A 13,330-nucleotide genomic window follows, 5' to 3' on the forward strand; every position below is an offset into this window, starting at 1 on the left:
CCTCCAATACTACTGCATCAGCTCTGATATTCATAGTAAACTTTGTGCAATCGTCCTTGTGTTGCTTGTAATTTCATCAACAAACTCCTGTATATGCACCTGAAAGTTATGCTCAAGCAACGCTAAGTAAAGCACCAGCAAAAAAAAAAAAAAAAAAAACACTCCACAGAGTGCCTCACCCAATGAAGCACTGTAGTATAAACACACCAATATATACTGAAGTATGCACTAAATACTGCTAAAAAATACACTACTAGGATGCCTCATTAATCACACCAACTAATATCAAAATATTGTACACCAATAACAAAAAAACATTGCTCAGATCAATACCCTTTTAAAATGCACAACAGATAACACACAGAAATACACCATGAGTGTGTTTGTAGTGTTCTGTTTACCTGTAATCCATGGGGAAGTGGTGCGTTATCTTCACGTGCTGGTGGTTGGGGTTGTACATCAGATTGTCCTATTGGGGCGGGGGGAGGGGCGGGGGGTTCCTTTCATTGTGTGGTATGCTTGCTTTCGAGTGGCAAGGAATCATCAACACGCCCATATCCGAATCCTCCAAATTTGAGCTCATCATATTGTTGTTGACGGAGCAGCTTAAACGTCCAATTCTTCATGGGAGGGAAGCTTCTTGGGACAGTCCTCCGGTAGAGCACAACACGGTCAACATAGAATACCTGCATTTGGTTGTTTAGATTGTTAATAGATTGATGGTTAATTAATTAGAAGCATTTTTGGGGCTTATTTACCGTTAGGAAAACAATTGGGCCTCCATATCTTCCATCCGTGCTTTCTAGCCATGCTTGCTTGCTGGTGACGAGTGAGTTGATGAGCATTCTACACCAATTTAGTCTCTTGATGTTGCCTATGTTATGAAGGTTATCGATGTAGTTTTAGTTGACATAACCATTTACTTGTGGCTCAACTAACACACTCATAACAAGCAGTGCAAAATGCCTTTTGAACCAAGTGTCAGTAGCATTTAATGTCAGCATCTTTTCAGCCATAACGTGGGGGTGATGTGGCCATTATTCCTTCCAAAGATTTTTCTCCAGTCTGTCAGGAGATCAGATACTTCTTTGGCTGTCTTCTTGGTGATTTCTATGTCTGAAAGCGGTAGTCCCAAAGTGACATCAACATCCACTTCTGTGATTTGGAGTCTTTCATCAGTTGGTAGATTCAATGTGTTGCTCCTACTGTCATAGTTTTCAACTAGCCACATCCGCGACTTCCTTGGCAGGTGTGTGATTTTGAGATCAAGTATCCTTCCTAGCCCAATATCTTCTATGTTTCGACGCTGTTGGCGAGTCAGTGCTTTAATTGGTTTTGTTAGCTGTGTGGACAGGGGCCTTATCTTTAGGTCTGTTTCTTCATCTCCCCCTTCATCACCTGAGCTGTACTCAACTTGGTGTTGCTGCTGTGCATTTTGCTCTTCTATATCTCTTTCTATTCTGTCAAGGAATGACAGTGCTAGTTGCTTCCGTTGATATTTTGGCCTTGATGGTTCTCTTTGTTCTAATGCCTTTCTCTTGTTTTCTGCATGAAATAAGTGATATTAATCTAAACATGCTATATCTTCAGTGTTAAAAGATATGCTAATGCAGGGTAAAAATGCACTAATAACCCATATTCAAGATACATAGTCCAGAATACACCAATAGTAAATGAAATATACACTACGTTCACGCTGATAAGACCCCAACAACACAATATGAGATGTCATAGTCTAAAATACACAAAAAATACACCAATATTAGGTTAAGATACACCGATCATCCAAATAAAACACACACCAATGTTATTTGCCATATTCTAGTTACAGAGTCCAAAATACACCAATACTAAATGAAATATACACTACATTCACGCTGATAATGCCCAAACAACACAATATGTGATGTCATAGTCTGAAATGCACTAAAAATACACCAATATTATGTTAAGATACACCGATCACCCAAATAAAACAAAAAACAATGTTATTTGCCATATTCAAGTTACATAGTCCAGAATACGCGAATAATAAACGAAATATACACTACATTCACGCTGATAATGCCAATATGAGATGTCATAGTCTGAAATGCACTAAAAATACACCAATATTAGGTTAAGATGCACTGATCACCCAAATAAAACACAAAACAATGTTAGTTGTCATATTCAAGTTACATAGTCCAGAATACACGAATAATAAACGAAATATCAAATACAGTCATGTTGAAGTTGGTTTTTGTGTTTAGACTTTGAGTTCATACCCTTGGGTGCTGGTTGTTGCCCTTCGTCATTGGTTTTTTGCCCTTGTTCACCATTTTTGGGTTTTCGTAGTCGAACTGGCTTGTGGTGTAGGGTTCGTGCTTCTATGGCAACGTGGTGGTGTGTTCGACACTAGCTTCTTGTTTCTGCGACGAGGTGATCGTCGATGCAGTGGATCATCATTCGTGTAGCCTTCGTCGTTGTTGGGAGGAGTGAAGTTGTTCTCGTGCTTTGGAATTGTGAATACACGAATGGATTGACGTAACTTGGAAAAGGAGGAAGTTTTACTTTTGAATTAGAATTATTGGACAATAATTGGTTATCAGGAAGCCTAGCGCGCAGATGAAGAATGAATGAATATGGTGCGTTGATCTGCTTTAATGCAATGACCCTTATTTCACTCCATGACCGCACCTAATGCTACTGCTGCATGTGATCTCCCATATATATATATATATATATATATATATATATATATATATATATATATATATATATATATATATATATATATATATATATATATATATATATAGAGAGAGAGAGAGAGAGAGAGAGAGAGAGAGAGAGAGACAGAGAGAGAGGATGTGATCTTGTGCGAAATTGCTCTCAGGTGAAAGATGGGGTCAAATCAATGATTTTTTTTTTTTTTAAAATGTGAAAAAAATGTGTGCCCTCAAATGCATCCATCTTCTTCATGTTTACTCCAAAGATAACAACTCCACTATTTGTTATTATATTGCTATCATATTTTTTTTTTCTTTTGAATTAGATAATTGAAAACAACAAAAACTAGATAGGATCATTTTTGAGCTTGGGAACCAAAACTAAGAAAAAACCACTGTACTGTTGAGCGAAAAAAATTGTAAAAATAGCGCACCTTAAGAAGGAAGATAACGCACAGGAAAATAATGTACCTTAAGAAGGAAAATAATGTACCTTAAGAAGGAAAATAATGTACCTTAAGAAGGAAAACCATGCACCTTAAGAAGGAAAATAATGTACCTTAAGAAGGAAAACCACACACCTAAAGATTTAAATCAAACACCTTAAGAAGGAAAACTTATATATACAGAATCCTAATCATATGAGAACCACTCCCTAGGTGAGAACTTGTGACCAAATCCAAACAAAACTTACAAATAATAGCAGAGAATGAAATATTAATTATTGAGAGCAATAAAGCAAAGTACTTTAAAACGTGATAAACTATATTTATAAAAAATTAAACATAATTAATTTAATAAAATAGTTCGAATATAAAATACATTTTACATTACACATCTTCTCTATTGATGTCATATTTATAAATATTTTTTCTTTTAGTTATATTAATTTTAAGTTTTTTTTTCTAGATTAATTTGAATACAACGACGCACAATAGAACTTCTAAACTACATTGACTAGATAATTTATAAAAAAGTAAACTATCTTTTAAAACATTTTCATAACTAAATCATCACAAATTATATACTCCCTATTACATATACATAACTCATTATAAAGTTCACAAAATAACACATGTTATAAATATAAGTAGCAAATTACTCGAATAGAAATAAATTCAAAATTTGATATGAATCACAAATCAATCTATATTATAAATCTCACTATAATTATAAAAAGGTAAAAAAAAATATCTACAAAGTTACAAATTAAATAAAAAATACAATTAAAAATAAAAATAAATTCCATAAATTACAATTTTAATAATAATAATATTATTATTATTATTATTATATAATTCCACTAAATTCATCTTCTAAAGAGTATGGAAGAAAAATATAATGTAAATATATACATGAGGGTTCAACCAGTGACCTTTAACATAAGATCCACAAGACCTTCCAACTAAACTAACTCATACTCTAAGATTCTAAATGTATATTAAATGCTTATACCAAAGACCTATAGTATATGTATAAAAGGTGGGAGGTGGGTAGCAGGCTCCTTTCAAGCGTTGGCCCCGGGCAAGGTCCAGCCAGTCCTTGCCCAACCAAGCTAAGGAAACTAGTAAAATTTGTTGCATGTCAAACCTTAAATTTTAAATTCTTACGTAAAAAAGATAGAAATTTAGTTAAGGTGTGATTGCAATCCAATTACAACACAGCAGCAACATTGGCTGCATATATATATATATACTCCTCCTAAGCATTTAATTATCAGGAAATGGTTGAGTTGATCTTGTCTCCCACAACCCAGTATTGTTTGACAGCAAAAAGTACCTTTTCTGGGATCAAAGGGCCATCCTCATGATCAACGATTTTGGTGTTCCACCTCATTCCCTTCGCTATTCTTCTCACCTTGCTTAGCACATCCCCATGGTCTCGGAGAATAACTGCTCCTTCTGGTCTCACAATCCTGTCCATCTCTACTAGAATATCCTCATAGCTACACCTGCATGCATTCATCCATCATTCACAAATGAGTAGAGGGATCGGAGAAGCAGATAAGAGATTCAATTGTTATACCATGGACCAGGTAGGGTTCATATTACACTGTGAATCCTAATCCAAAAATTATGCGTTTGTAGTTAACACATTCTGTACTTGCCATTAACATTTTTTATACCCTTGTAAACAAATTTGAAGGCACAAATAACATGATAGTTATAGACATAATATGAAAACTACAGACACATAAATTGTTAACTGCAGACACATAAAGATGTTGGTTAACATGTTATGTCTCTGCGTATTCTGTACTTGCAGTTAACTGTTTATGTGTCTGTAATAATTACCATGTTATGTACCTTCAATTTGTTTACAGATACAGAAACAATTAACTGCAGATACAGAATGTGCCTACTACAGACACATAATTTGAAGGTTAATTTGAAACTAGAGTTCATAATGCAAGATAGACCCTGATCTGTGGTATAATTTGTCAAGAGAGATTAGTGTTGGCAACTAACTTGTCCTTGTATAAGCTGAAAAGTCCATTGGCGTGAATTAGGTCGTATGACCTCGGGTAGGTGGAGAAAGCTTCACACCTGTCAAAAAAGTCCAATAGAAACTACCAAACAAAACAGAAAAAAAAAAAAAAACAAAACCACACTGCACTTAGCATAACATTAAGGATGTTTTGTTTTGCAGAATTGAAGAAGTTACCAATCATGATAGATGCCAATCAAGCCACGTTCAAAGACAACGCCCAGAGTTTCAATCTTGGCTATGGTTGGCATCACATTCATGACCCAAAGTTTGGGAGATTCAAGGGCGGCCGCGAAGCTTCCCAGACCAGAATTCATGTCCATAACGTTCCGGTATCTCACTGTACCAATGAGTTTGTTAATCCTTTTGTACCATTTGACGTGCTTTTGCCACATCTTGTTGTCCTCCATGAATGACTCCACTGAGAGCTCAGGGATGGATCCACTTGCGATTCTTGGAGTAACAGCGTTCAGTCTCTCTGGAAATGGCTTCAGTAGTTCTCCACCTTCATCTAGGTTGGTAGATTCCAGGTACGAATTGACATTTACACATAGCTCCATCTTCTTGTTCCTAATATATATGAGGTAGTAATCAATCATCTATATTCTATTCATTAATCCTACATTTATTTATAGCAATTTTGATCACATCAGAATCCATTGTTGGGCGGAGACCGGTAAAAGGCCAAGTCCATCATTGGTGCAGCCTAAGAAATTGTTGGGCGGAGGCCGGTAAAGGGCCAAGTCCAGCACTTGCCTCTTGAAAATGTAATATAGGTCTATAAAGAAATAAAACTATTTATAAGGAAATAAAGTTGCGCTTTTACTACTAGCTATAGCGTTTAGCGTAAGTGGTAGCTTGATCCTAATAAAAGCGGGGGATGGGAATTGTTGGGCAGAGGTAAGTAAACGGCCAAATCCATCAATTGGTGACTAAGGGATGGTTGGACGGAGACTTGTGAAGGACAAAGTCCAGCACCCTGCCTCTTGAAATTATGATGACGGTTTATAAGGAAATAAAGTTGTACATTTACTTCTCTCAAAAGGTTGAATCCCCAACCCTAGCTCGACAGAGCATTTGGGAAGATCTAAATTACAGTGTTCCCAACCCCGACCAAATGCCATTGCGCACAAGGGACCTACCCACTTTGGGCATAATCCCCACACTGCCGCTGCCGAAATTCGAACATTGGTTTCTTCTCTCAAATACTGCCTACTGAATCAATGAGTAGGGATGGCAATGTGCCCCGTCCCCGATGGGGATCCCCGATCCCCGCCCCGACAGAGACGTGGATGGAAAAATTTTTCGGGGTACGGGGACGGAAACGGGGAATATGTGTGATTCCTGCCGAGGACGGGTCCCCGAATATATAAATAATATATATATATATATATATATATATATATATATATATATATATATATATATATATATATATATATATATAGAGTTTAGTATTTTAATTTTTGAATAGATTTTAAATTTTTTTACTGTTAAAAATTACAATTATTTAAAAATTTGACTAGGAATTGACGGAGAATGGGGAATCCCCGTCGCCGCCTAATTCTCCGCGGGGATGAGAATGGGGAATATTTTCAATTTCTCGCCAGGGATGGGGACGGGGACGGGGACGGGGATGAGGGCGGGGTTGCGGGGATGGGGACGGGGAGTACACTCCCCGCCCCCACTCCGCCCCGTTGTCATCCTTACCAGTGAGCTAAGCTCATACGGATAAGTTGCGCCCTTTACTACTAACTATAGCATAGTGATAAGCGCTTAATCCTAACAAATGGTATCGCTTAGATCCTAATATCATCCATGGACGGAATTAAGTGAATAAGAAACAACACAGATTTGTTGGTGGTTACCAAACATCATTTGCTGTGGTGGATGCACACTTAGGCACACGACATTCCTGTTCACAATATTCCTTTTTTGTTCCTTTTCTCCATATAGCAATCTCGTCCAGCTCGTGCTTCTTTTCCCAGCACAGGCATTTTGCAATGTCTTCTATGATCTTTTGTTCCTCCTCCAAGTCTTCTTTGGGACGTTGCCAGGCTTCATAATTATTCCTCCAATTGATGGGAGGCCCTGAGAGTATCCAGTACCCTCCTGGTCTCAGCACTCTATCAATTTCCATCATATAAACTCCACCTACAATAATCAAACACCTAAATATAATTAGAGGCAATAATATATAAGAGCTAGCTAGCTAAGCTAGTTTTAGTTCTCAAATATTACTAGTAGTGGTCGGAACATAGTTTCCAACTAGATTTAGACTATTTCCGATCACTTTGAGGTGGTCAGAAATTACTTGATTTCCAGCCGTGATTCTTACCGTTTGCACCCCATGGAATCAAACAACGCGAGCAATGAGCCATATCAAAGGCCCCAGATGGGTATGGCAGTTTTAAGGTTCCAAGAACACCAATAACTGCAGGCACACCTCTTTCCAGCGCGAACTGAACCTGAGCTTCGTGTGAGTCTCGTGGAGCAAATGACATGGCTATCACATTCTTCTTGAACAGGTAGGCGCCCCAACTTGCTACCTGAGAAGACAAACCATGTTCATCCGACCAGATCATATATATGACAATGCAAGCTGTTTGATATATATGCGTTGGGTGGAGCTGAGGTTGGTAAATGGTCAAGTCAATCAATTGGTGATGACTAGGGGATTGTTGGACGGAGGTCAGTGAAGGGCAAGTCTAGCACCTGCCTTTGGTTAATGTTATGGCTGTTTATAAGGAAATAACTACTCACTATAGCGTTTGGCGTAAGTGGTAAGAGCTTGATCTTAACAAGATTAAAAATTGTGATCGAAGTTAAGACGGGTAGGCATTAGGAGGGGAAATTGTCTTGAAAGAAATTGTTAGATGAAGGCCGGTAAAATGCAAAGTCAATCAATTGGTGGCTAGGGGGATTATTGGGAGGCCGGTGAATGGCCAAGGCCAGCACCCTGCCTTTTGAAAAGGTAATGACGGTATATAAGGAAATGAAGTTGTCTATAAGAAAATAAAGTTACACCTTTGCTACTAGCTATAACGTTTGGCATAAGTGGTAAGAGCTTGATCTTAAGAAGAGCAAAAACTGTGAAGTTAAGTTGGGAAGGCATTAGGAGGGGAAATTGTTAGATGAAGGCCGGTAAAAAGGCAAAATCCTTCAATTGGTGGTTAGGAGATTGTTGGGCTGAAGCCTGTGAATGGCCAAGTTTACCATACTGTATTTCGAAAAGGTGATGACGGTTTATAAGAAAATAAAATTGTTCATAAGGAAATAAAGTTACACATACAGTGTTTGGCCGAAATGCTAAGCGCTTGATCCTAACAGGTTCTGGGATGGGGGATTGCTAGGTGGAGACCGGTAAATGGCCAAATCCATCAATTACATAGTGACTAGGAAGATTGTTAATTGGACTGATGCAGGTAAAGGGTTAAGTCCAGCACCTTACCTCTCGAAAATGTGATGACCCTCAGTCTATAAGGAAATAAAGTTACACATTCACTACTAGCTATATTTTTTTGGCGTGTAAGTAATAAATGGTTGATCCTAACAATATGTGACAATGCAGGGCTCTTAATTAAGTCTTAACCACTCACCCCACATCCTGTATCCAATGCTGTTCTGACAATGCCATTGTCTATAGGAATCACAGAAGCAAGCTGTTTGATATAAGCATCTGCGCCCTGGGGAAACTGCGTTCCCCCACCCGGGAACCTCAACACATTCCCCTCATAATGCACCCAGTTCTGCACTGCCTTCTCCACAGTCAAGCTCTTATGCGGCGCATTCGCAAACGGGACATAGTCCCGGCTCTTCGGCCATGGAAACGGCGTCACATATCCTCTGGGAGCCGGGACCAGACACCGCAACTTCTCTTCCTCCGCGGGACAATGCCTCTCCCGGTAGACCATACTTTCCCGAGGGAAAGTCATGGCCAGCACTTGATCCTGACAAGGAGTGTAATCGATGTAGCGTTCACCACACGCCTCGAATTGCTTCACTTCCGCCTGGTACTCATCCTCCTCATCCCCGCTTTGATCATCCGTGGGGTGCGTCTCGATCTCGAGATTCTTAAGCACGTCGCAGTCTTCTGCCTTCTTCGTTATCTCAAGCGCTATGCTGTCACCCTTCCCGAAACCACTTCTTTGCCACACTGCCAGAAGGTAGAAGCAACAACACAGCCCAGCCACCACAAACAATGAACCAGAAGAGCTTCTGCCCCCTCTGTTGTCTCCTGGATTCCCTTTTGTCACCATGATCTATCAACCTCTAATTTCTCTTCTCACTCCACTTCTGAAATCCCAGAAGATAGGCAATAAACAATATAATGCAGCATGGAATTGAACATTATATTCTTAAGGATCACAAAAACAGGATGATAAAAAAGAGGATTTGGGATCATAAATAAGTACCAAGAATCAACTGTTTTTAGTGATCAATAAAATTTACGTAACAAAGAAAGCGAGTAAATTGAAAGAACCATTTCATAGAATAAATCGGAAGGGTTAATAATCGTGATTAAGAGAGAGGAAAGGAATCTCACAGATCTTTATTTGTTCAATGGGTTCCAGGTTTTTTGTCAGCAAGGAATTAGAACTAAAGAAAATAAAGAAAACTAAAATTCTTTCCAAAAAAAAAAATAATAATAATAAAAAATAAAATGAAACCTTGGCTTTGTTCGAAGAGGGAAATGATGATGGATTGAAGAGGATGACTTTAGTTCGGTTTTTTTTGTTGGCGCGGAAACTGGGGAGAAGTCTTGTCTTGCAGTTGGGATATTGAAAAAAATAGCGTTGAAAAATTCAAAGTTTAATTTACAGAGTCAATTCCAATGTTGTTTTATGTTACGGGGTTTAATTCTTCCTTGAAGGTCGAATCCCAATTTCAAGAGCCCTCACAAAGTATCTGGGGATATAAATTTATGGTAATTCAGCTGAATCATCTGAAGGTTGAATTTTCAACCCTAATGGTTCCACACTCCGGCCCGACAGAGCATGAGGTTATTCTTCTCAAACTTTATCCCTATGACCAACTGAGCTGCCCATGCGGGAATGTTACAGGATTTTATTAACATGGGGTTTGGTTCATAGAATTTGAGATTATCTTGAGGGGGCGTTTGGTTCACGAAATCTTGAATTACCCTGGTAATTTGAGAAAGGTAATCTTAGATTACCATGTTTGGTTGAGGTCATCTGCGAGGGAAGGTATGTAATGCAACATTACTGCCAATTCAAAAATATGGTAATGTTGGAGGTAATCTGATTATCGAATTTTTATTAGGTAATGTGATATTACTTTTCAATATTTCAAAATTGCCCTTGTTTATTCTTCTTTTATTCACAAGATTCATCAGACTCATCAGACGAGAGACGCTCCATCAAACAAGAGACGCTCCACCAAGCTGCGAAACTCCATCCTATTGCATCGCTTCTCCATTTTTCTCTTCATTGAAGGTCTTCAAAGGTACGTTTCTTTTTTTTTTTTTTTTTTTTTTTTCTTGTAATCTAAAGATTAATTTGTTCTGTGTTTTTCATATATTTGTGCGTATGAACTATTTTTCTTCTATCAATTTATGTATTTGCAAACCCTAGACTTTTTGAAAATCAATTGTTGATCTACCCTAGATATTCGAATAGCTTTGCTTACTCATGTAAAATTTGCTCCTTAGCTTTCTTCTTCGCTTAGTGCAATCTGATGTCCATTCATAGTGTTTTTTTTTTTAAAAGAAAACATGATATGTATTTATTATTGCAAAAAGATACAAAATTCAGGACCAAATTATGGTCTACAACACACAAGAGCCATACGGCTTCCTCACCAAATGCCAACTAAATGCTACAACCATCTGCCTAATCATGACTGTAGCAGTATATATATGCTTGTAGCCTTTATTAATTTGTATAAAATATATAGTTGCAGCAGTGTATATATGGTTGTAGCCTTTATCATGATTGCATCAATGTATATATAGTTGCAAAGCAGTGTGAAAAGAATGATTGCAGCAATGTGTGCGTGTATATATATATATATATATATATATATATATATATATATATATATATATATAAAATTAGTTATTTGTCATTTTTTGTTGCAAATCAGTGTGGAAAGAATGATTGCAGCAGTGTATATAATTTGTTTCATATTCTCACAATTTTTTTTTTTTTGCAACTAATATAATTAGTTATGTCATTATTGGGTTAATTTATTTTAATAATACTGTTTTTATAGGGTGTTATGGCACGATTGTCGCTAAGACAGAAGAATATCCTCATTTTGCAACTACAAATGATGGACAACCTTTTTAATATTCTTCTATTCCTTGCTTTGGCTTTACTAGTTAGGAGAAGGACAAGAAGGTTTAAAAAAACCATTACATATGTTCATCAAAGAACATATATATAGACAAAATATTAGCTCTTTAAATTTAAATAGAATGGGCGTTGACATTGATGTCCAGTGTGTTGAAAATTACAGAATGGATAGAAGAGCTTTAACAAAATTATGTTATTTGTTAAAGACTCATGGCAAGTTGAAAGATAATAGGAATATGACAGTACATGAGATGGTAATATCCTTTCTTCATATAATCGGATACAACATTAAGAATAGAGTACTCAAACGCCAAATAGCAAGGTCTGGTGAGACTGTTAGCAGGCAATTTCATGCTGTTTTGAACTCTGTTTTAAAGCTACACAACATAATGTTAAGAAAGCCTGAGCCTATACCTGATAATTCAACGGATGATAGGTGGAAGTGGATACCGACCTTTGGGAGCATGCCTAATGTTTTCCCTCTCCTCCTCTGTGAACAAATGGGTAAAGTAAGCCTAGATGTGATTTTGCAACTATTCCTCCTACGTGATCTAGTTGCCCTCCATGTCTTTTGGCGCCCTTATTTTCTTCTAGCACTTTCTAACCATCGTCGTTGCATGATAGAAATGAGTGTTCCTGTTCCCTAATAAGATGATCCACTCTTCACGGGAGCGTTGAAACCACATCATCTCTTCTTGGTGAAGGATTTCCTCGAGTTCTTCTCTTAGCTTTCGCTCAGTTTAAGTAGCCATGCATGTTACTTTTGCTCCTTGTAAACATATTATGTGTCTTTAATTAACACATTATGTACCTGTAGTTAACAATTTATGCGTTTGTAGTTAGCATTTGATGTGTCTATAGTTAACATGTTATGTAACATCAATTTATTTACTGGTACATAAATGGTTAACTATAAGTACAGAATAGGGCTAATGCGGACACATAATCTGAAGGCTATTATGGACTAGGGTCCACAATATAAGGTAGACCCTAGTCTATGGTATAATTTGCTAGTATTTATTAAACATGAATCACATGATTAGGAATCGAGACTAGGTTGCTGCGCTAGGCCCAAGAAGCAAAGGTGCGGAAGTTAATTACACCCTGGAAATTTTTGGAGCCCATATGCAATGCTTGGGCCTATGTAAGAAGGGAAGAGAGTTGGGGGGGAATTTGTGCTAAGGATATAAGAGCAAAGGCCGAACAGATAAGGTATAAAGTGAAGAAAGGATAAAGTTTGGAGGCTGATACTCAATTTGCAACTATACAAATTCAATCAAGCAAGCACACTTATTGTTTTTGAGTATAGAGGATTGAGTAACGAGTATCGTATCCTACAGGGACTATAAGTATTAGTACACTATATGTTCTTCTATTATGTAGCCTAAAGAAATTGTGTAAAAGAGCTATCAGAAAGTAAAAGTAAAAGAATAAAACAATAAATAAAACAAGCAAATATGAGGGAATCAACTAGTGAGAAAATGGTATTTGGATCTATTGATACCCTAGGATATCATTGATCATAAATATGCATGTCAATAACAATTGTTTATTTATTTCAAAGACCGCAAGACCTCCTCTTTATTGCTAATATCTTTCAGAAGAATATTATCAACTAATATGAAGTTGATTAATTAGAATCCCTTCTAAATAAATATCTTCTTAAGGATTGCATTAACAATTTATGAGTTCTACTAAAGCATTTGACTCGAGAGGATCAATATCATCCTACATCTAGGGTTGCATTCCACTCCTTCCAATTGTGTGTGATCTACATTAACTAAGGATATCTATATCACAAAATTCATGCACCAA

The 13,330-nt window shown here is 37.2% G+C and overlaps 1 protein-coding gene across 1 annotated transcript; it reads right to left on the reverse strand.

The window, feature by feature from the left end:
- Positions 1 to 4,427: 4,427 nt before the first annotated feature.
- LOC109162768 (probable methyltransferase PMT2) lies at positions 4,428 to 9,457 on the reverse strand. The gene is made up of 6 exons (XM_019311450.1): positions 8,798 to 9,457; positions 7,537 to 7,747; positions 7,067 to 7,352; positions 5,376 to 5,768; positions 5,180 to 5,257; positions 4,428 to 4,662 (listed from the first exon to the last, which is right to left on the reverse strand). Exons 1-6 carry the CDS (start codon positions 9,455 to 9,457, stop codon positions 4,428 to 4,430), a joined length of 1,863 nt encoding a protein of 620 aa, XP_019166995.1.
- Between the last annotated feature and the right edge of the window lie 3,873 nt (positions 9,458 to 13,330).

Source organism: Ipomoea nil, unplaced genomic scaffold, assembly GCF_001879475.1.
Source record: "Ipomoea nil cultivar Tokyo-kokei standard unplaced genomic scaffold, Asagao_1.1 scaffold2957, whole genome shotgun sequence".
In the NCBI taxonomy this organism is placed as follows: Eukaryota; Viridiplantae; Streptophyta; class Magnoliopsida; order Solanales; family Convolvulaceae; genus Ipomoea; species Ipomoea nil.

Bases quoted from the DNA above. Each gene is read 5' to 3' on its own strand.
- LOC109162768 (XM_019311450.1), bottom strand. From the start codon at position 9,457: ATGGTGACAAAAGGGAATCCAGGAGACAACAGAGGGGGCAGAAGCTCT. The intron at 5,769-7,066 runs GTAACCACCAAC...CATATATATTAG, and splicing joins ACCACAGCAAATGATGTTTG to GAACAAGAAGATGGAGCTAT. The intron at 4,663-5,179 runs GTTAGTTGCCAA...GAATGCATGCAG, and splicing joins TTCAGCTTATACAAGGACAA to GTGTAGCTATGAGGATATTC.